Source organism: Chiloscyllium plagiosum, unplaced genomic scaffold, assembly GCF_037043375.1.
Source record: "Chiloscyllium plagiosum isolate Xiang-an unplaced genomic scaffold, Cpla_swu_hap1 HiC_scaffold_8, whole genome shotgun sequence".
NCBI lineage: Eukaryota > Metazoa > Chordata > Chondrichthyes > Orectolobiformes > Hemiscylliidae > Chiloscyllium > Chiloscyllium plagiosum.
In genome coordinates this window covers 103,329,742-103,353,842 of record NW_028270146.1, presented here as the reverse complement: position 1 = coordinate 103,353,842, position 24,101 = coordinate 103,329,742, and the positions used below count along the sequence as shown (strand labels likewise).

The following is a 24,101-nucleotide window of genomic DNA, read 5'->3' as shown; positions in this document are numbered from 1 at the left end:
TACTACTTTCTTTTTATAAATTCTAAAGTTTCACTGAATTCAAATTACACTGGCTTAAGAAACCTAAGCAGTTATGTCAAACCCTATAGATTTGGTTGGAAAGAGAGATTTACCTGGTTTATGAGTAACTGTGAAGTGATAGTGTTGAGGACTAGATAGAAATTCATTTTGCCTTGTACTTTGAAACTTTTTGGCTATGTTTTATGTAGTTTGCTTGGTTTGTTTTGTTTTATTTTCATTTATTTTGTGTAACAAGCTCCTGCTTTATTGCTGAAAACAACCAGTAGCCTTGCATGTTTATGTCTCAGTGAAAGATCACCACTTCAAATTAAAACAAATTATCTCTCCAGCCAGATTTCATTCTGGGATCGGATTGGTCCCTTAGTTACATTAGCTGAAATCATGTGGACGTTGATGTGGAAGTATTTCACTGCACTGTCTTTGAGTAAAAATCTACCACTCAGTACCACAGATGCACATAAACCATGTTAACTGTTTGAAAGGCAATTCAATTAGGGACTGAGGGATAAATGCTAGCATTTAGCAATGCACATTTCAAGAAGAAATAAAAACACATTGACTGTTGGGGGACACTGGTGCAAACTACCTCTCAAAGTACAAAAGCTATTCATCTACCACCACTGATCTGTTATCAAGTTAACTCAGCATCCATACCTTCTCAATTCCACAATCTTCAAGCTACACCACAAGCTGCCAATGTAGCAGTTTGCCATATATTTTCTGAAATTCCAGACAAGCATCATCTTATCTTTCATCACCTTCTCTGCTACCTCAAAGAATTCAATCAGATTGGTCAGATACTATAAAATCTCCCAGAAATATATTCTGGCTTTCAAGTTAAAGTTTGTTTTTAATCTGATGTGAGCATCACTGGCAAGGCTAGTTGTTTTTGAGATGGTCGTAACCACTATAGACACATTTTCACAGAAATTATTCAGGGTATCTAAGAAAGAGCTGAGTTTCTGACCATAACTAAATTCCCTTGTATTTCAGTAAAAGCTTAATTTACGCCCATTCTGTGGCCTTGACATTCAATGTAAACTTAGGTTGTCATATCAGCCCAGACTCCCACTGTTGCCAAATCCTGATAAAATTGACAAGGAAAAGAGTTAAGTTTTGAGTTTTGTGAAACAAGTGGTTCAGCTGAGCATGACTCAGTTAAGAAATACAGTTAACAATGGGGTGGAGACAAAGGTAATGGGTTAACAAGATGGAAAAGCAGCCATTATGTACAGCCATTTAACAAGATGAGGTGGCATTCAGTAGGTAAGGTCAATTTAACAAGGTGAAAAGTATTCATTATGTGAAGCCAGTTAACAAGGTTAAGAACATTCATTGTGTAACAGTAGATGGCTTAATCTTTACCATTGACACTTGCTGATTGTAATGGTCAATAAATATGTATGTTGCCTTATCTGGATGCTCCTCCCTGCAAAGTCACTATGCAGTTCATTATGAAACTGCCGTTCGAGAGAGAAGACCGAGATTTCACATCTCTGTGCACGTGGGTAATGGTTCTCTCACTCTCCAGGGCCCAGAATAAAGATGAAGGAGGTAAAACTACTCTGTGTCTCTGAGCTTTTTGTTTCGGCTAATAGAGGGATAAGGGATGACACAAAACTTTAAACAAAGTGGGTGGCACGGTAGCACAGTGGTTAGCACTGTTGCCTCACAGCGCCAGAGACCCGGGTTCAATTCCCGCCTCAGGCGACTGACTGTGTGGAGTTTGCACGTTCTCCCCGTGTCTGCGTGGGTTTCCTCCGGGTGCTCCGGTTTCCTCCCACAGTCCAAAGATGTGCAGGTCAGGTGAATTGGCCATGCCAAATTGCCCGTAGTGTTAGGTAAGGGGTAAATGTAGGGGTATGGGTGGGTTACGCTTTGGCGGGTCGGTGTGGACTTGGTGGACCGAAGGGCCTGTTTCCACACTGTAATGTAATCTAATCTAATCTAATCTAAAAGCAAGATGACCTTTGGATCAGATCACTGCATCACCTGTTTGCATGATCAAAGGTGAAAATGTGTTGCTGGAAAAGCGCAGCAGGTCAGGCAGCATCCAAGGAGCAGGAGAATCGACGTTTCGGGCGTGAGCCCTTCTTCAGGAAAGCTCATGCCCGAAACGTCGATTCTCCTGCTCCTTGGATGCTGCCTGACCTGCTGCGCTTTTCCAGCAACACATTTTCAGCTCTGATCTCCAGCATTTGCAGTCCTCACTTTCTCCTGCATGATCAAAGGTGTCAGTTTTTAGGGTCTTTGAAGGTTTGACTTTTACTGTGTTGTGAATACACAGGTAGGGAGGCTGATTTGATTCAGGTGTCTAGCTCCAGGACCCAAAACAAAGTTCCAAATCTCAGATACTAATTAAGGGTACACAGGCATGAGATTCCACAGTATTAAATAAATAAAACTTGACCATTGTAAGGGACCTTATATTTTTCCTTTAAGGACTGTAAGTTCAAGAAAGAAACTCACTATCATCTTTTCAAGGGTAACTAGCAATGGGGAATAAATGTTGGCCAGGAAACGACACCAAAATCCAAGAAATAAATAAACATATTTTTAGGGATAAAACCTGAAAATCAAAGTTGGAGAGACTGCTTTATAGTTTTACAAGTATCAGGAGGGATTCTTCCTGATAGTGTAGTCAAAAGCATCCAAAAGTAGGGGATTTTTCTCTTTTTTTCTCTCTGTACAAGTGAAGGGGGGGGGGGGAATAAACTATCGACTCAAAAGAATAAATTCTAAAACAAGACCTCTATCCACATGATCAGCTATTGAATTAAAGTTGATCATAATCTTGCAGAAGTCATGTCATTATTGCTAAAATCTTGACAGCTAAGAGAAATAACTCTCCACCTTATAGTCTGGACTTTTTGATCTATTGAAATAATTTTCCCTGTCATTAAGTTTTCACCCATAGTTTTATGACCTGCCAAATATAGGGAGATGATGTTGTGGTGGTACTGTCACTGGATCAGCAATCCAGAGACCAAGGATCTGAGGATGAAATTTGACTTTAATTCAATACAGCTGGAATCAAAAGCTGCCTAATGTTGACTATGTAACAACTGACAATGGTCATAAAAATGCATCTGGCTCACTAATGCCCTTTAAGAAAAATCTGCCATTCTCGCTTACATGACTCCAGACTGTGAGGCACCACATATTTTTCCTTTGTGAATTGAGAACTCCAATGGAAGTCAGACACCACTAAATAATTGAACTATGACAGTTTTGCAAATTTCAAGTGAAAAGTCAAGTGCAGCACATTTTGAACTGTGCAAGACAATGTTGTCTTTTGAAGCATTGAGGAGGATACTCGAAACAGAGTGGGTTTAGTTGAGAAAAAACTGCCCGACGATTACCTTCCAATTGGCTGAGCTGCGGTTTGCTAAAAAGCTGCAAGTGAAGATACGTCTGGTGCCTGTGAATTGAAAGTATCTCTCACTTCTCTCTATATATGCATATACTCCAAAGTGAGTGAAAAGAACAAAAAAATTGAGGAGAAATCATTCTAACATCAAAACAGCCAGGTTCTGAAGAAGCCAGGTTCTGACTTCACCACTTCCTGATGCTTCCTGTGTTCTTCTAGTCTCCTGCCCGTTCACCAGATGAGCGACTGAAGTGAAGAAAACAATCCCATCATAGATAACAGCATGTCATCAGTGTTAAAAATCAAAAGAAACTGTGTGAGAACAAATGTAACCCAACCTAGCGACCTGGAGTTTTCATCTACAGTTCTTTTCCACCCATGTGTGTCAAATAGCCTCCTAGTCATGATAGTGTGTACACCTATTTGGGGATTTTAAAGAGTTGTAGTTTAAATCACATAATAGATTAGTAATTCTCTTTTGTTACAACAAATATGTTTTTGTAAACATGATATCAGGTTTTGTCCTGAATAGCAGTCAGAGTGGAAAATTGGTCAGCTTAGTGGACTAATTGTGATTTTATACATTTTGTGATGGCTCATGGGGCTCGTGGAACAGTGGGGACATTTAGTGGCTCACTCTTCCCAGTAAGTCATGACAAGACAAACTTAACTAACTCAGCAAATAGCAAACCAGTTGTGTCCAAATGCTACCAAGTTTGAGAAAATAAAAGAAACCAGATGTCCAAAGATGTACAGGTGAGGTAGATTGGCCATGCTAAGTTGCCCATGGTGTCCAGCGATCAGCAGCTAGGTAGATTAGATGGATTAACTGGAAAGTACAGGGCAACAGGAATAAGGTGGAGACGGTGGTTTTGGATGGTCTTCAGAGGGGTGGTGTGGACTTGATGGGCAGAATGGATTGTAGGAAACTGTACACTGTAGGGCTTTTATGATTCTAGATTAGAGTGGTGCTGGAAAAGCACAGCCAGGTCAGGCAGCGGGCAAAAGCCCTTCTTCAGGAATTTTCCTGCTCCTCGGATGCTGCCTGACCTGCTGTGCTTTTTCAGCACCACTCTAATCTAGACTCTGATTTCCAGCATCTGCAGTCCTCACTTTTGCCTGCTTTTATGATTCCAGATGTACCACACAAAATTGACTAAGGTTCTTTAAATGATAATGGCAAACAGCCTGGCTGACACTGCCAAGTTCTCTTTAGTAAATGAGCATTTGGGTCAAAATTAGGAGAGCTGTCTCACAAAAAGAGTCAAGCAACAACCTGACATTATCTCAGAGATATGCTTCCATGCCACTAAGCCCCAAATGCCACTACTACCATTGGGCAAAAGTGAGGACTGCAGATGCTGGAGATTAGAGTTGAGAGTGTGGCGCTGGAAAAGCACAGGTCAGGCAGCATTCGGGGAGCCCTTCCTGAAGGGCTTTTGCTGGAACGTCAATTTTCTTGCTCCTTGGATGCTGCCTGACCTGCTGTGCTTTTCCAGCACCACACTCTCGCCACTAACACCACTGCCCACTGTCAGGACAGACTCAGCAGAGTGGTATACAGTCAGGAGGGAGCTCTCAACATTAACTTCAGATCCAGATAAGTCATGATATCAGGTCAAAATTAGGAACAAATTCTCCTGCTGATTATCACCTACTAAGGCTTGGGTGTGCTTGGCCCATTTGAGTCCTGTCTTCATTCCAGCTTTGGCGCAAAAATGAACAATAAAGGGGATGTGAGGCTGCCTGTGCTTGACATTGGCCAGGGAAGGTGGCTTCATGCAGTGGAAAATGTTTAAGGCTGGAGAAAATAGCTTGGGGAGCTACTCCGAATTAGGTACATCTGAGAGTGGGCTGAAGGAAGCTCACAAACAATATCTATTTGAAGCAACTGCTAAAATGGAGGTAAGAGAAAGTGGTTTGATGAAGTTAGTCATTGATAACTGCAAGCTTCAATTTTTAATCAGATGTCTAGGAGCATTCTCAGGAGTCCTTTGGAACTCTGTCTCAGAAGAGCTACTAAGACACTCACTGTGTCAAAGGTTTTGAACATTCTGAATCTAGATTTTTAAAAGTGAAGTACTGGAGTCCCTTGCAAAGGAGACAGTTTTAGTGAGATTTAATGACTACCAATGTTAAAAATATCTACAGGATCTGTCTTAAAGGTCTGACCTCTTAAAGTGCCCCATGTGGTAAGTCAGCCCACAGTTGGTCTGTTAATTCACATTTATGTCAGTTAATCCTGGATGTTAGAATCTAAGCTGGATCTTGTTGGCTAATTCACAAATGCAAGCATCCCTGGATCAGCTAAGAACAAGAGAACAAAGAGAACAAGAGAACAGGAACAGGCCCTCCAAGCCTGCTTCAACACATTTTGCCCCTCCATACTAAAACTGTCTTCACTTACAGGATACGTATCACTCTATTCCCTTCCTATTCACGTATTCATAGAGGTGCCTGCTTCCACCAGGCACAACAGTAGCCTAAACACCAATGCATTTGGGCATTGGATAACTTTTGGACCTGCACACCTGGATCCCCCTGCATATCAATACTCCTAAGAGTTCTGTCATTCATTGTATAATTTTCACCTGAACCTTCCAAATTGCATCACCTCACATTTGTCCAGATTAAACTCCATCTGCCATTTTTCTGTCCACGCCTCCAAATGATCTTTATTCTGCTCTATCCTCTGACAATGCTCTTCATTATCCACAACTCCACCAATCTCAGTATTGTCCACAAACTTACTAACTGGACCAGCCAAGCTTTCTTCCAAATCATTTATACCACAAACAAAAGATGCCCCAGCACTGATCCCTGTTGAAAACAAGTAACCATAACCGTCCATTTGGAAAAGCATTCTTCTATCACTATCCTCTATCTCTTATCACTAAGCCAGTTCTGTATTCATCGTTCAGCTCATTCCTGATACAATGTGATTTCACCTTTTCTACCACATTGCCATGAGGGACCTTGACAAAGACTTCACTGAGCTTCAACCACTTTGCCTCATCAATCATCTTCATCGCTTTCTCAAAATACTCGATCAACTTAGAATCATAGAATCCCCACAGTGTGGAAACGGGCCGTTCGGCCCAACAAGTCCACACTGACCCATTTCCCCCCACCCTAGTATTCTACATTTACCCTTAACTAATGCACTTAACCTACACATCCCTGAACACGATGGACAATTTAACATGGCCAATTCACCTAACATGCATATCTTTGGATTGTGGGAGGAAACTAGAGTACCCGCAGATACAGGGAGAACTTGCTAACTCCACACAGACAATCGCCCGAGGCCGGAATTGAACCAGAGTCCCTAGTGCTGAGAGGCAGCTGTGCTAATTATTGAGCCACTATGAACAATTAGTTGCCAATAGTGCCCTTTCCTCAACCAAGTCTCAGTAATGGGCGGCACGGTGGCACAGTGGTTAGCACTGCTGCCTCACAGCGCCAGAGACCCGGGTTCAATTCCCGACTCAGGTGACTGACTGTGTGGAGTTTGCACATTCTCCCCGTGTCTGCGTGGGTTTCCTCCAGGTGCTCCGGTTTCCTCCCACTGTCCAAAGATGTGCAGGTCAGGTGAATTGGCCATGCTAAATTGCCCGTAGTGTTAGATAAGGGGTAAATGTAGGGGTATGGGTGGATTGCGCTTCGGCGGGCGGTGTGGACTTGTTGGGCCGAAGGGCCTGTTTCCACACTGTAAGAAATCTAATCTAATAGTAATAACATCATACTCCCAGGTACTAATCCAAGCCCTAAGTTCATCTATCTTTCCTACTACACTTCTTGCATTAAAACAAATGCACCTCAGACTACCAGTCCCTTTGTATTCATCATCTGCTCCCTGCCTCCTCTTCCCCTTAGTCAAACTGACTTCATTATCTAGTTCCTTACAGGCTTTAGTTACTACCACCTGACTGTCCACTAACCTCCTCAATTGCTCCCCTTCCCCCTGCCACATTAGTTTAAACACTCCCCAACAGCATTAGCTAAAGCACTCCCTAAGACATCAGTCCAGCCCAGGTGTAATTTGTAATAGTCCCCCCTCGCCCAGAACTGGTCCCAATGTCCCAAAAAACTGAATCCCTTCCTCCTACACCATCTCTCAAACTATGCATTCATCATGCCCCTTCTTTCATTTCCACTCTGACTAGCACATGGCACTGGTAGCAATCCTGAGATTACTACCTCTGAGGTACGACTTTTTAACTTGGTTCCTAACTTCCTAAATTCTGCTTGTAGGGCCTCAGCCCGTTTATTACCGATATCATTGGTGGCTGTTCACCTCCCCACCCCTTCAGAATGTCCTGCAGCCGATCTGAGACATCCCTGACCCGTGCACCTGGGAAGCAACATACTATTCGGGAATCTTGTTTTCGACCACAGAACTGTCTATCTACTCCCCTTACAATTGAATCCCCCATGACTATAGCCCTTCCATTCTTTTTCCCGCCCAGCAGAGCCAGCCACGGTACCAATGAACCTGACTACTGCTGCCTTTCCCTGGTGAGCCATCTCCCCCAACAGTATCCAAAACGGTATACCTGTTCTAAACGGAGGTGACCACACCGGACACCTGCACTGCCTTCCTGCTCTTTCTCCGCCTTTTGGTCACCCATTCCCTTTCTCCCTCAGCAATCCTAATCTGCAGTGTGACCAATTCGCTAAACGTGCTATCCATGACCCCCTCAGCATCGTGTATGCTCCAAAGTGAGTCCATCCGCAGCTCCAGAGCCGTCATGCGGTCTAACAAGAGCTGTAGGTGGACACACTTCCTGCATGTGAGGGAGTCAAGGCATCAGTCACGTCCCTGACTTCCCACATTGAGCAAAAGGAGTATTACACGGGTCTGAGATCTGCAGCCAATTTTACTCTTAAGCTTAACTTAAACCAACTATAATATCAAATAACGGATAAATGAAAAAAAAAGAAAATCACACAACAAAAAAACAGAAAAGCCTTACCTTATCAATACACCACAGTCTTTCTTTTGGTCGGAGGAGGGGGTGCTGGTGGGAGATACCACACCTGTAGTGTCTCAGGATCAGCCGCTGTTCAAATATTTCAATTCACCGACCTTCCCAGAGTGCAATTCAACCGCTCCCACTCAGCTCCTCACTCTCCCCACTCCCACTTAGCTGTGCTGTCGAAATAAAAGGGAAACCTACCTTCTCGCAGCAGTCCCCTCGTCCTCGCTCTCACTGGTCCTGCTGCTGCTCCAGAATGATATAGATATTGCTCCTGAGAACCTTTTCAAATAAGTTCCTTACTATCAACGTGACGCTCACAGACTTGTAATTTCCTGGATTATCTCTGCTACCCTTCTTAAACAATGGGACTATACTGGCTATTCTCCAGTCCTCTGGGACCTCACCTGTGGCCAACGAGATACAAAGATGCCTCTTAGTGCTCCAACAACTTGTTCTCTTGCCTCCCACAATATTCCAGAAAGGATCCCAACAGCACTCCGGGACTTATCTACTTTAGTAAGTCCCAAATAAATATACCTAACTGCCCAAGAGAAGATGATCGTGAGCTACTTTCTTGAACTGCTGCGGTCCATGAGTCATAGATACAAACCCAGGGAGTTTTAGTATTTTGACCAAGCAATAGTGAAGTAATCGCAATACATTTCCAGATCAGGACAGAATGTGGTTTAGAGGAGAATTTCCTAGTCTAGTGTTCTTTTTAGAAAGCTCTGTCAGAATAGCATGACTGAGCTAGTGCAGTACATTTTTTATATGGTATACATTGTTGCCACTGTGCAGCACTGGTGGAAGGATTGAATATTCAAAGTGGATATGGTGCAAATCCAACCAACAGCTTTGATTCCTATCATTGCCTTGATTAAAGGTCATGAGGATAGACAGGAAAGTAGAATTTGTATTACTGTCTGATCAACCACGATCTGAATTATTTGCATGGGTAGGCTCGAGGAGTTGAACAACCTAACCTATCCACTGGAAAGCCCTCAAGCAAGCCAGAACACTGGCTGCTTCTCGTTAGGAATCATAGAAGGAAATGTAGGTTTGGCGCTACTAACTTAAAATGATTAGCATAAAATAGCACTTTCACTTTGTCCTGGGATCATTAAAACAATCCACTCAAATCTGAAGCAACTAATTTCTACATTAAGACAACACAAACAAATGTGCAAAATAATGCAGGACCATACTTTTGATCATAATTGAAAGTTCTGAAGTTAGTGCTTTTTTTAAACAATTCATTCATACTTGACATCATACTAACACTGTCCAGTGATCACATTACTTAATCCTGTGGTGGGCAAAAACATCTTTTGGTTTGACAGAAACATCCTGTGATGGTAAACAACACTCATGCTGTTACTACATAGTAGAAACTTCACTTGTTATTCAAACTTTAGAGAATCCTCCGCATTCTATCCCAGATCATCCAAAGTACATTAGTCACTTTTCAAGACCAAAAGTAACAGCCTTAGCACCATTCATGAGTGCATGCAATATAGTCAGAAAAGGCAAACTTGGATGTACTTGTTCAAACATCTATTAACTTCATTTCCGAATGAAACAAAAATCAAGATCTGGTTGTATAATATTCTAATTGAACAACAGAAGATTATTGTACAGCTTACCAGATCCCAATAATTTAGTATGCACTGTCTCATGGAAGATTATGACTGATGGTCCCAGAGTAGATAATGGAACATCCAATCCACATCTTGCAGTGGTAGCTTTCAACTCCTTTGTAAAATGTTTAAGGTAGGCTTCAGATGCGTCACTGAGAAACTTAAAGAGGTCATTGTGTAATCTGTCTGCACGAGTTCTGTAAATAATTATATCAGATATTGCAAGTACTTTGAGGAGCAATCTTGTTCTTTGACCAAGGTTGACTGTTGCTCCCAGTAAGCCTTCAGTGTCAATGACAACAATATGATGAACATGATCATAAGCTGCCCATACACCAACTGTGCAGGATTCCTGAGCAGGGGAGGTCTTGAAAACTTCATGCCCGTAGAAAAAGGTATGATTAAGGGTATGAGATTTGCCATCACCTGTGTTGCCAAAGATTGAAACTACTTTGAGGTTTTCATCTGCTTTGCAGCCGAGTTTCTGAATGAATTCCTCTTCATCTGCCACCTAAAAAATACAGTTGGCAAACTGAGATTACTTCTGCAAATTCAACTAAAATGACAGGATTTCATACTTGCATGTTAAAGCAACACAAAAAAATGCATTTCAGACTTGAACATTACTGGAACAAAACTTAAGCATATATTTTTGAAAAATAACAAATGTATCTCCTAAACATTTTCCTGAGCTGCACAGCATTGACAAACATATACCAATCATCCACTAATGCTAAGAACAGGCTGTCATACAACTCTATTTAACACTGCGTAGCCATGGCAGGCAAGTTGAAAGATTTGCAGGTTAGGTAGATTGGCCATGCTAAGCTGATCCATAACATCCAGTGATGTGCAGGCTAGGTGGGTTAGCCATGGTAAATGCGGGGTTAAGGGAACAGGGTAGGGGGTGGGATGCTCTTCAAAGGGCTGGTGCAGACTTGACGAGCCAATCTGCACTGTGAAGATTCTATGATTCTTAAAGTCCCCTGGCCCTTATGGACTGAATCCTAGGACCTGAAAGAGGTAGCAACAGAGAAAATGGATGCATTGCTTTTCATTTTCCAAAAATCCTTGGATTCTGAAGATGCATCAGAGGATGGGAAATCTGCCAATGTGACGCCTCATTCAAGAAAGGGAGGGAGGCAGAGAGTGGGGAATTATAGGCTGATTAACCTAACATGTATAGATGGAAAGGTTTGGACTCAAACTTTTCAAGAAAGTCTCCACCAAATTGGATTGATAATATCTGTTGGTGTTGTGTATTTGGATATCCAACATTCAGCAAGGTACCTCACAAAAGGTTAAGTGATAAGGGAAAGTCCTATTGTTTTCAAGATAGTACATTGGGATGGATTGAGTACTGGCTAATGGGCGGAAATGGTGAGTCGGGTTAAGGGAATCTTTTTCACACTGGCACTGGAGTTCCACTGGGATCTTCTCCGAACCCTTTCAAGTTTCACAACATCTTTCCGATAGGAAGGAGGCCAGAACTGCACGCAATATTCCAACAGTGGCCTAGCCAATTCCCTGTACAGCCACAATATGAGCTCTCAACTCTTGTACTCTGACCAATAAAGGAAAGCATACCAAACGCCGCCTTCACTATCCTATCTACCTGCAACTCCACTTTCAAGGCCTCTTTGTTTAGCAACATTCCCACGGACCTTACCACTAAGTGTATAAGTCCTGCTAAGATTCGCTTTCCCAAAATGCAGCACCTCACATTTATCTGCCAGTTCTCAGCCCATTGGCCCATCTGATCAAAATCCTGTTGTAATCTGAGGTAACCCTCTTCACTGTCCACTACACCTCCAATTTTGGTGTCATCTACAAACTTCCTTACTTACTAACTATACTTCTTATGCTCAGATCCAAATCATTTATGTAAGTAACAAAAGGTAAAGGACCCACTGGTGGCACTGCACTGGTCACAGGCCTCCAGTCTGAAAAACATCCCTTCACCACCACCCTCCGTCTTCTACCTTTGAGACAGTTTTGTATCCAAATGGCTAGTTCTCCCTTTATTCCATGAGATCTAACCTTGCAAATCAGTCTCCCATGGGGAACCTTGTTGAATGCTTTACTAAGTCCATATAGGTCACATCTCCCGTACTGCCCTCATCAATCCTCTATTTTACTTCTTCAAAAACCTCAATCAAGTTTGAGACATGATTTCCCACGCACAAAGCCATTTTGACTATCCCTAATTAGTCCTTGCCTTTCCAAATAAATGTACATCCTGTCCCTCAGGATTCCCTCCAACAACTTGCCTACCACCGAGGTCAGGCTCACCGGTCTATAGTTCCCTGGCTCGTCCTTACCACCTTTCTTAAACAGTGGCACCACGTTAGCCAACTTCCAGTCTTCTGGCATCTCACCTGTGACTATCAATGATGCAAATATCTCAGCAAAAGGCCCAGCAATCACCTCCCTAACTTCCCACAGAGTTCTAGGGTACACCTGATCAGGTCCTGGGGATTTATCCACCTTCATGCGTTTCAAGACATGCAACACTTTCTCCTCTATAAAATGGACATTTTTCAAGGTGTCACCATCTATTTCCCTACATTCTATATCTTCCATATCCTTTTCCACAGTAAATACTGATGTAAATACCTGTTTAGCATCTCCCCATTTTCTGCGGCTCCACACAAAGGCCGCCTTGCTGATCTTTGAGGGGCCCTATTCTCTCCCCAGTTACCCTTTTGTCCTTAATGTATTTTTAAAAACACGTTGGATTCTCCTTAATTCTATTTGCCAAAGCTATCTCATGTCTCCTTTTTCCCTCCTCATTTCCCTCTTAAGTATACTCCTACTTTCTTTATACTCTTAGGAATCACACAATCTATCCTGTCTATATCTGACATATGCTTCCTTATTTTCCTTAACTAGACCCTCAATTTCTTTAGTCATCCAGCATTCCGTATACCTACCAACCTTTCCTTTCACCCTAACATGAATATACTTTCTCTGGACTTTCGTTATCTCATTTCTGAAGGCTTCCCATTTTCAAGCCGTCCCTTTACCTGCGAACATCCGCCCCCAATCAGCTTTTGAAAGTTCTTGCCTAACACCGTCAAAATTGGCCTTTCGCCAATTTAGAACTTCAACTTTTAGATCTGGTCTATCCTTTTCCATCGCTATTTTAAATCTAATAGAATTATGATCGCTGGCTCCAAAGTGCTCCCCCACTGAGGTGACACCTCAGTCACCTGCCCTGCCTTATTCCCCAACAGTAAGTCACGTTTTGTACCTACTCAAGTAGATACATCCACATACCGGATCAGAAAATTTTTCTTGTACACACTTAACAAATTCCTTCACACTATGGCAGTCCCAGTCTATGTTTGGAAAGTTAAAATCCTCTACCATAACCACCCTATTATTCTTACAGATAGCTGAGATCTCCTTACAAGTTTGTTTCTCAATTTCCCACTGACTACAGGGGATCTATAATACAATCTCAATAAGGTGATCATCCAAATAAGTGGGCAAAACATTGACAAATGATATGCGTTGTGGGAAAATGTGAGAAAATGTAAAGTTCTTAATTTGGAAGAGAGAAAAGATTTTTCAAATGGAGGAAAAACTGCAGAAAGCTGCTATAGAGACTTGGGGGTCTTTGTGCACAAAACACAGACAGCTAGCATAAAAGTTCAGCTGATAATAGAAAGCTAATGGAATGCTGGCCCTGATAAGAGGCTTCCTGCTTCCAAGTGCAAAATGCTAGTGAGACCACATCTGGAGATCTATTAAAACCAAAGACAACTGCAGATGCTGTAAATCAGCAACAAAAACAGAAGATGCTGGAAATGTTTTGCAGGTATGGCAGCGTTTTTGAAAAGAAATCAAAGTTAACATTTCAGGTCCATGGCCAGACCGGCTGAGTTTTTCCAGTAACCTCTGTTTTTTTCTTCTGGAGAACTGTTATCATTTATGGTCCCCTTATTTACGAAAAGATAATATTTTGCTGGAGGTAGTTCAGTGAAGATTTACACAGATTATCCCAGTTAGAGAGGATATGAGCAAATATTAAAAGGTTGGAACTCCAATCATTCGAATTCCTCTGCATTCTGGGTGATCATTCTGGTCTGTATCATCACTATTAATTTCTCGTTCACGTAAAAAAAGTCAGAGAAGCCATATCCACTCCACAAGCTTGTTCCTTCTCTTACCTTCTTTCACTGCAAGTGGGCAAGATCAACATTTGTTGCTCAATCCTAACGCTTCAACAAGGGGTGGGCCACATTGGACTTACTACTGGGTAATGAACCCCTCCAGTTGACAGATTTGGAGGTAGGTGAGCACTTTGGTGACAGTGACCACAATTAAGTTATGTCTACTTTAGCGAATGGAACAGGATAGATATATACTGCAGTGTAAGAATCATTGCTGGGGGAAAGGCAATTATGATGTGATTAGGCAAGATTTAGGATGAATACAATGGGGATAGAAACTGCAGGGTGTGGGCACAACTGAAACGTGGAGCTTATTTCAAGGACCCAGCTACTGTGTGTCCTTGATCAGCATGTACCTGTCATTCAGGGACGTGGTCGAGCAAGGGAACCGTGGTTTACGAAAGAAGTTGAATCTCTTGTCAAGAGGAAGGAGGAGGCTTATGTTAGGATGAGATGTGAAGAGTCAGTTAGGGTGTTTGAGAGTTACAAGTTAGCCAGGAAGGACCTAAAGAGGGAACTAAGAAGATCCAGGAAGGGATATAAGAAGGATACAATCAAGGAAAACTCTAAAGCCTTTGATAGGTATATCAGGAATAAAAAGAATGATGAGAGAAAGAATAGGGCCAATCACAGATAGTCGTGGGAAGTTGTGCATGGAGTCCGAAGAGATAGAAGAAGTGCTAAATGAATATTTTTTGTCAGTATTCACACTGCAAAAGGACAATGTTGTCGAGAAGAATACAGAGATACAGGTTACTAGACTAGGCAGGATTGAGGGTCACAAGGAGGAGATGTTATCTATTTTCACACTTTCCAGAATTGCTAAGTAACCTGGGCCGGATGGGATTTATGCAAGGATTCTTTGAGAAGCCAGGGAGGAGACTGCAGAGCCTTTGGCTTTGATCATCGTCATTGTCTACAGGAATAGTGGCAGAAAACTGAGGGATCACAAACGTTGTCCCCTTGTTCAAGAAGAGTAGAGACAACTCTGGTAGTTATAGACCAGTGAGTTTTCGGTTGTGGGTAAAATGTTGGAAAAGGTCATAAGAGATCACCTAGAAAGGAATAAGTTGATTAGGGATAGTCAACACGGTTTTGTGAAAGGTAGGATGTGCGTCACAAACATTATTGTGTTCTTTGAGATGGTGACTAAGCAGATGGATGAGAGTAAAGCAGTTGATGTGGTGTATATAGATTTCACAAAAGTGTTTACTAAGGCTCCCCATGGTAGGCTATTGCAGAAAATACAGAGGCATGGAATTGAGAGTGATTTAGCGGTTTGGCTTGGAAATTGGCTGGCTGAAAGGTGGTGGTTGATGGGAAATGTTCATCCTGGAATTCAGTTACTAGTGGTGTATCACAAAGATCTGTTTTGCACCCACTGCTGTTTGACATTTTTATAAATGATCTGGATGAGAGCATAGAAGAATGAGTTAGTAAATTTGCGGATGATACAAAGGTCAGTGGAGTTGTGGACAGTGCCGACAGATGTTGCAGGTTACAGAGGGACATAGATAAGCTGCAGAGCTGGACTGAGAGGTGGCAAATGGATTTTAAGTTGGAAAAGTGTGAGGTGATTCACTTTGGAAGGAGCAACTGGAATAAACAGTACTGGGTTAATGGTAAGAGTCTTGGCAATGTAGATGAGCAGACAGATCTCGGCATCCATCTACACAGATCCCCGAAAATTGCCACCAGGTTGGTAGGGTTGTTAAGAAGGCATATGGTGTGTTAGCTTTTATTGGTTAGTGGGATCGAGTTTCGGAGACACAAGGTCATGTTGCAGCTGTACAAAACTCTGGTGCGGCCGCACTTGGAGTATTGCATACAGTTCTGGTCACCGCATTATAAGAAGGATGTGGAAGATTTAGGAAGGGTTCAGAGGTGATTTACTAGGATGCTGCCTGGTATGGAAGGAAAGTCTTATGAGGAAAAGCTGAGGGACTTAAGGCTGTTTTTGTTAGAGAGACGAAGGTTGAGAGGTGACTTAATTGAGACATATAAGATAATCAGAGAGTTAGATAGGGTGGAAAGTGACAGCCTTTTTCCTTGGATGGAGATGGCTAGCGTGAGGGGACATAGCTTTAAATTGAGGGGTGATAGATATAGGACAGATGTCAGAGGTAGTAGGTGTGTGGAACGGCCTGCCTGCAACAGTAGCAGACTCGCCAACTTTAAGAGCATTTAAATGGTCATTCGATAAACATATGGATGAAAATTTAATAGTGTAGGATAGGCTTCAGATTGGTTCCACAGGTCACACAACATCGAAGGCCAAAGGGCCTGTACTGCCCTGTAATGTTCTATGTTTTATGCCCTCAGTTGGAACTACAGTAGTCCAAAGGCCCATTGTTCTGTTTCCCCACCCCCCACCCCGAGATGAAATCTAAAGTTAATCTTAGATGAATGTACCCCTGATCTTACACAGTCCAAAAAAACTATAACGCAATCTACTCCCTTCTGCCCTATGTCTATGTAATGGGGGAAGTTTGCAATGAGGGGTTTCAGTTCCATTACCTAGATAGGTTCAAAGATGTTTTAAACCCCACACAAGTCTGGTAAACTCTCTCAGCACCCTTTCAAAAACTTTGCAATCAATACCTATGTGGGGGATATAACACAGGACACAGTACCCAATTGAGGTCTGCCATAGTCGCATAAAAGACCAAATTATAAGCTTTTGTCTTAGATTGTTAACTGTGCTACAAATCCACTTTCGGATTTCATTTACTGTGATTATTGTTTCAGGGGACTGTTCATGAATGTTTGACAGCCAGCTACTGCAATGTCCCTATCTCTCCATTTTAATATTATTTAATGTCCTGAAAGCTACGCTCATCATTTGTCCTGGACATGTCCATAACACGACATCATTCTCAGATAAACTCTGCCTCGCCCCCAGATTAGAGACAAAAAAACTGCGATGCTGGAATCTAAAGTAAACAGGCAGGGGGCTGGAAGAAAACAACAAGCCCAGGCAGCATCAGGAGGTGGAGAAGTCGACGTTTCAGGAGTAACCTTTCTTCAGGACTGCTGGGTGGGATTTGGGGAGAGCTGCAGATAAAGGGGGTGGAGGGGGCAGAGTGGTGAAGTGGAGAGAGGTGAAGACAGGCAGAGGGTATGACCTGATTGGTCAATGGGAGGAATGAGTGGTAGAGAGGAGTGAAAGGAAGGGGAGGGGCTGGGAAGGGAGTCAGGAGGTGGAGAGGCAGGTTATTTGAAATTGGAGAACTCAATTTTGAGTCCTCTGGGCTGTAGGCTACCCAGACGGAAGATAAGGTGTTGTTCCTCCAATTTGCAGTTTGGTTTGTTGTGGCAATGGAGGAGGCCAAGAATAGTTATGATGGAAAGGGACTGTCAAGGGGAATTAAAATGGGCAGTGACTGGGAGGTCCAGTTAGCCCCTGCAGGCCCAGCTGAGATACTCAGCGATCCATTCCCTAAGTTTGTGCTTGGTCTCCCCGATGTAGAGAAGACCACATCAGAAGCACCTGATGCAGTAAGGAAGAGAGGCAGATGAACCTCTGTCTCACCTGGAAGGACTGTCTGGGGCCCGGGATGGAGGTGAGGGGGTGGTGTGCTGGCAGGTTTTGCATCTTTTCCGGTTGCAGAAGGTACCTGGGAGTTTGGGCGGTTTGGTGGGGTGAGTGGCACAAACCAAGGAATGTCGAAGGGAACGGTCCTTGCGGAAGGCAGACAGAGGTGGGGAAGGGAAGATGTTCTTGGTGGTAGGGTCTAGTTGCAGTTGCCAGAAGGGTTTAAAGATGATGGGTTGGATGCGGAGACTGGTAGGGTGGTAGGTGAGGACAAGGAGGACTCTGTCCCTATTGCATTTGGAGGGGGATGGGTTCAGAACAGTGGAGTGGAGAATGGAGGGCTAACTGGATGACAGAGACAGGAAAAGCACATTGTTCGAAATAGATGGATATCTGGTATGCTTGGGAACATCTCCTTGTCTGAGCAGATCAAATTGGGAGAACAGGATGGAGTTCTTACAGGATACTGGGTGGCAGGAGGTGTAGTCCAGGTAGTTATGGGAGTCTGTGGGTTTGTAGCAAAAATCCATTTGCAGATTGTCACCGGAGATGGAAATGGAGAGGTCGAGAAAGGGGAAAGAGGTGTCTGAGATGGACCAAGTGAAGTTGAGGATGGGGTGGAAGTCTTGGGTGAAGTCTATGAACTGCTCCAGTTCAGCCTGGGTGCAGGACACTGCGCCGATGCAGTCATCGATGTAAGGGCGGAAGAATTGGAGCACAGTGCTGTGTAGGGATGGAAGAGGGACTGTTCGATATGGCCAACAAAAAGGCAGTCGTAGCTGGGGCCTATCTGGGTGCCCATGGCAACCCCCTGGATTTGGAGACAATGGAGGGAGTTAAAGGAAAAGTTTTAAGGGTGAGGACCAGTTCGGCGAGGCAGAGGAGGGACTGGATAGGTCTGATGGAGAGGAAGAAGTGGAAGGCATGGAGGCCATCCTTATGGGGTATGAACGTGTATAAGGACCGCACGTCCATAGTGAAGATAAAGCACTGGGGGCCAGGGAACTAAAGAGATAGGATATGGTGTCGGAGAGTTGGAATTTGGCCTCTGCGACATTGAGGTCTGTTCTCCAGACTACCTGTTTTATCCGTGAGTTTGATGGTGAACCAGTGGTTGGTGCAGAGTGCTGCACATTTGTTGGGGGTGAGGTGGGAGTGGTTGAGGAGTGTGGAGAAATTGAGGCTTCCGACGTCACATCGGCAGTCAGCAATGAAGGGGTCTAGGATGGGTATCAGGTCAGCAGTGGGGTGGGCAAGTGGAGGAGGAAGGTTGGAGTTGGAAGAACGGATCCTCAGAGAGAGGTTGGGATCTTTTGTCCCCCAGATTAGCATGTCAGCCATGAGCCCAATCTTCTATAAATCAAGGTAACAAGAAATGCTGAAAATCACAGAGCTCTGAAGAAGAGTCAACGAGACTCAACACTTTAGCTTGTTCTCCCTCCAAGGATGGTGCCTGACCCGCTGTGATTTCCACTATTCTTTTATTTTCAGTTCAGGTTCTAGCATCTGCAGTAGTTTGCTCTTCAATAAATCAAGATCCACCTGAAACTGCTGAATCATCCACAGTTCCATCACTTTCGCAACACTTTCTATTATCTGAAAACGTGTAAGTCATGCCCACAATCCCTTCATTTAGATCACTGATAAGTAATAAATGGATAATAACTGATAACATCAATTCCTGCGAGACACCATCAGTGAACAATCAAATATAAACAATCCAAAATTACATGCTACTTTCAGGCCTCCCAATCAGTTCTCAATCCATCAGATATAGCCATTGTTATCAGAACCCCTAATCTTTCAAAAAGGCTATTGTATGGGACACAATTAAAGGCTTTTCATGTTGCTGAGTTGACAAGTTTTATCATTTTACCATTCAATAAATTCATTGTTTTACTTGACCAAAGGGCTGCTTTCTCATTAGAGAAAGATAACTGATGCTGGTTTAACCTGAGACAAGAGATGTGGTTGCAAAGCAGAATCCTTCCACAGAAATGGAAATTGAAACTACACTATCAGGCATCAGTCTGCATCATAAACATGTCATGCAACCAACTGAGATAACTGGCTCCTGCCCTTTTACCTCCTTCTCTGTCCTGCCTCAACACCGTGTATCCTCGAATATTCAGCTGCCAGTCCCGCACTTCTCTCAACCATGTCTCAGCAATTATATCATAACTCCATGTTTTAATTTGTGCTTTCAACTCATCTGCCTTGTTTGTCAGACTCATAGCATTGAGATCCAACCTGCCCCTGTACCTTAACTGACCCATAATGTCTATACCTTCCTGACTCACTTGCTGTCACTTTAAATTTTCGCCATTCACTTCCCTTGTTGAACGTACTGTCTAGCTCCCGAATCTGTCAAGTCAGTTTCACCTCTCTCCAACATCGTGAGCAAACCTCCGGAAGAATGTTGGTCCCATTTTTAGATTAGATCAGATTCCCTACAGTGTGGAAACAAGCCCTTCGGCCCAACTAGTCCACACCTCCCTTCGAAGAGTAACCCACCCAGACCCATTCCCTCTAACTAATGCATCTAGTTCTACGGGGAATTTAGCATGAACAATTCACCTAACCTGCACATATTTGGACTGTGGGAGGAAACTGGAGCACCCGGAGGAAACCCAAGCAGACATCGGGAGAATGTGCAAACTCCACACAGACCCGGGGCTGGAATCGAACCCAGGTCCCTGGTGCTGTGAGGCAGTAGTGCTAACCACTGAGCCACCATGCCGCCCCTTCTGATTCAGGCGCAACAACATCTGCCCTGTACAGCTCCCACCGCTCTCAAAATCATATCCAATATCCCAGAAATCTAAAGCCCTCCCTCCCACATCACCTCTCTAGCCATGGAGTCATCTGGGCTATCCTGCAATTCCTATACTTACCTGCATGTAGCACCAGAAGTAATTCAGAGATTACTATCTTTAAGGTCCTGTTCTCTAATCTTTTTCCTAGCTGTCTAAATTCTGCTTTCAGGACCTCATTCATTTTTCTGCCTACATTGTCAACATCAACATATATCACGATCTTGGTCTGTTTGCCCTCCACCTTCAGAATGCACTACAGTTATTCAGTGACATTCCTGGCACCAGGGAGGCAACATACTATCCTGGAGTCTCTTCTGCAGCTACAGAAATACCAGTCTGTTCTCCTTACAATTGAATCTCCTACAATTGCAGCCTTGCCATTTATTTTTTTTACCCCTGTTGAGCAGTAGACCCACACACAAAGTTGGCTATCACTGCTACTATACAGTCATCTCCCCTAATGGTATTCAAAACGTCATCTGTTTGAAAGGGGGAAAGCCACAGGGCACTCCTGCATGACCCGCCTCCTCTACTCTGCCTGGTGGAGAACCATGCTTTTTCTGTCTGCTATCTGCACCTGAGGTGTGAGCACCTCACTAAACATGCTATCCACCACACGCTCAACACTGCAGATGTTCCAGTGAATTCACCAGCAGTTCCAGCTCCAAACTATGATTCAGCAATAATTGCGACTGGAAACACTTCACCATGGACAACTGAAACTTCCATGATTTGCCAGACCATATCACAAGTGCAAGCTCTGCTGTCATGACTTCTTTTAAGCCCTTGTGCAACTCTTTTTAAAACAAAAGAGGTTTATGTAAGTATACTGCTACCTTACCTCCTTTACCCTAATTTACTTACAATTCTTTATTACATTGGCCCTGACTTTCACTTATTCCTGTTGTTTCTCAGTTAAGCCCTTCTTCTAAAAATGTGTACTTTCTAAAAAAAAAGAACCAACTGATACACCACTTTCCTGTGACATCACTGCTTTGATTTGTTTTTCCAATCAGGAGCCTCCTGAAGATACAGTTATTAAACGAAGATTCCCCTCCTTCAGCTTAGTTGAAGTTAAAGAACATTTTCCTACAAACTACGAACCCTGAAAGAGGACCTCACAAACTACAAACAAAAACAACAAAATACCTTAGGCTAAATTCACTCAAGTTCTGCACCCAACCATATGAGGAATGGGCCTCAAGTCATATGAGGAATGTTTGAGGTCTCTAGGTCTATACTCGATAGAATTTCAAAGGACGAGGGGGATCTAATTGAAACATACAGAATATTGAATGGCCTTGACAGAGTGGATATTGGGAAGATGTTACCACTGGTAGGATTAAAAGGCATCTGGATGAGTATATGAATAGGAAGGGTTTAGAGGGATATAGGAGGAGAAAGTGAGGTCTGCAGACGCTGGAGATCAAAGCTGAAACTTTATTGCTGGAACAGCACAGCAGGTCAGGCAGCATCTAGGGAACAGAAGATTCGACGTTTCGGGCACATGCCCTTCTTCAGGAATGAGCAGAGTGTTCAGCAGAAGATAAAAGGTAGGGAGGAGGGACTTGGAGGAGGGGCGTTGGAAATGTGATAGGTGGAAAGAGGTCAAGGTGAAGGTGATAGGTCGGAGTAGGGTGGAGGCGGAGAGGTCAAGAAGAAGACTGCAGGTCAGGAAGGCGGTGCCGGGCTGGAGGGATTCGGCTGAGACAAGGTGGGGGGAGGGGGATGAAGAAACTGGTGAAGTCCAAGTTCATCCCCTGTGGTTGGTTCGGCTGAGACAAGGTGGGGGGAGGGGGGATGAAGAAACTGGTGAAGTCCAAGTTCATCCCCTGTGGTTGGGACAAGGTGGGGGGAGGGGGGATGAAGAAACTGGTGAAGTCCAAGTTCATCCCCTGTGGTTGGGACAAGGTGGGGGGAGGGGGGATGAAGAAACTGGTGAAGTCCAAGTTCATCCCCTGTGGTTGGGACAAGGTGGGGGGAGGGGGGATGAAGAAACTGGTGAAGTCCAAGTTCATCCCCTGTGGTTGGGACAAGGTGGGGGGAGGGGGGATGAAGAAACTGGTGAAGTCCAAGTTCATCCCCTGTGGTTGGGACAAGGTGGGGGGAGGGGGGATGAAGAAACTGGTGAAGTCCAAGTTCATCCCCTGTGGTTGGGACAAGGTGGGGGGAGGGGGGATGAAGAAACTGGTGAAGGACAAGGTGGGGGGAGGGGGGATGAAGAAACTGGTGAAGGACAAGGTGGGGGGAGGGATATAGGCCAGGTGCTCGCAGATGGGACGAGATTGGGTTGGGATATCTGGTCGGCATGGACACGGGCCAAAGGGTCTGTTTCCATGCTGTACATCTCTATGACTGTATGAGGACACAGCCTTAGAGTAAAGGGAAGACCTGTTAGAACAGAGACAAGGAGAAACGTCTTCAGCCAGACTGGTGAATCTATGGAATTTATTGCCACAGAAGGCTGTCGAGGCCAGGAGTATATTTAACACTGAGATAGATAGGTTCTTCACTATCAAGGGTTACAGGGAGAAAGTGGGAGAATGGGGTTGAGAAACTTATCAGCCAATGACTGAATGGCAAAACTGACTCGCTGGGCTAAATGCCCTAAATTCTGCTCCCGTGTCTTGTGTCTAGAGATGTGAGGAAAAACCTTTTCCACCCAGACGGTTGTGGAAATCACTAACTGAAAAAGGGCTCTAGTTACTACCTAATTCGGTCTATACCCTCCCCTGTTTGGTCCAGGTATTAAAAGGCTTCCTTCACCTGGATCTGTTCCTGCTCATCCACCAGAAGGAAGCTGCTGGCGGTCTGGCTCCTCAGCCTGTCAAGTTCTGCCTGCTGTTTGTGGTCCTCCCCAGGCCCGGCCTCGGCCTCGGCCTCCAGCTGCGGGTAGTTACTGACCGGGTGCTTGCGGCGGTTCGAGTGGCCCCGGCGGTGGCACTCGGCGCACACGTTGACCTTGCAGGCCAGGCAGCGGCAGCAGGCCCGGCGCCGGCCCCCGCTCGGCTTGTTGCCGTTGCACTGGTCACAGTACGGGAGGTGCCCGGGTCTCAGGCGGCTCCTCTCATGGTCCCGGAGTCGGGGCTGGCTGTGCAGCTCCCGCTCACACACGGCGCACTGCAGGCTGCCGCACTCATCACACTCGAAGGCCGCCTCCGAGCCGCTGCACGCGTAACTCTCCTGACAGCGGAGCAGCTGCTCGGGCCCCGCAGCTGAGTTTGAGGCCCCGATCCCCCCGCTCATTATTCTCCTGTTTCTCAGCCGGGCGCCGACACCGACACCCGAATGACAACAACAACACAGTTCAGCCTCGTCCTCGGCGACTCACTCGACTCCTCTGGGCGTTTCATTCGGCTTCGGCTCCTTTCGGCGCGACCTTCGGCTTCGGCTTCGGCTTCGGCTCCTTTCGGCGCGACGTTCGGGTTCGGCTTCGGCTCCTTTCGGCGCGTCATTCGGCTTCGGCTCCTTTCGGCGCGACGTTCGGCTTCGGTTTCGGCTCCTTTCGGCGCGACGTTCGGTTTCGGCTCCTTTCGGTGTGCCGTTCTGCTTCGGCTCCTCT

General features: G+C 44.5%; 1 protein-coding gene across 3 annotated transcripts in view; it reads right to left on the bottom strand.

Moving 5' to 3' along the window:
* The window catches only part of zfyve1 (zinc finger, FYVE domain containing 1), a 98,848-nt gene extending 75,005 nt beyond the window's left edge, over nucleotides 1-23,843 (bottom strand). For 2 of the 3 annotated variants that reach the window (XM_043698360.2, XM_043698364.2), the window contains exons 1-2: nucleotides 23,306-23,843; nucleotides 10,017-10,521 (exon numbers count right to left, since the gene is read on the bottom strand). In XM_043698360.2, the coding sequence (XP_043554295.1) occupies nucleotides 10,017-10,521; nucleotides 23,306-23,785 (985 nt within the window). In that variant the 5' untranslated portion in view covers nucleotides 23,786-23,843. The remainder of the gene's footprint in view (nucleotides 1-10,016; nucleotides 10,522-23,305) is intronic. The other variant, XM_043698358.2, reaches the window with a different exon arrangement.
* Nucleotides 23,844-24,101: the final 258 nt, after the last annotated feature.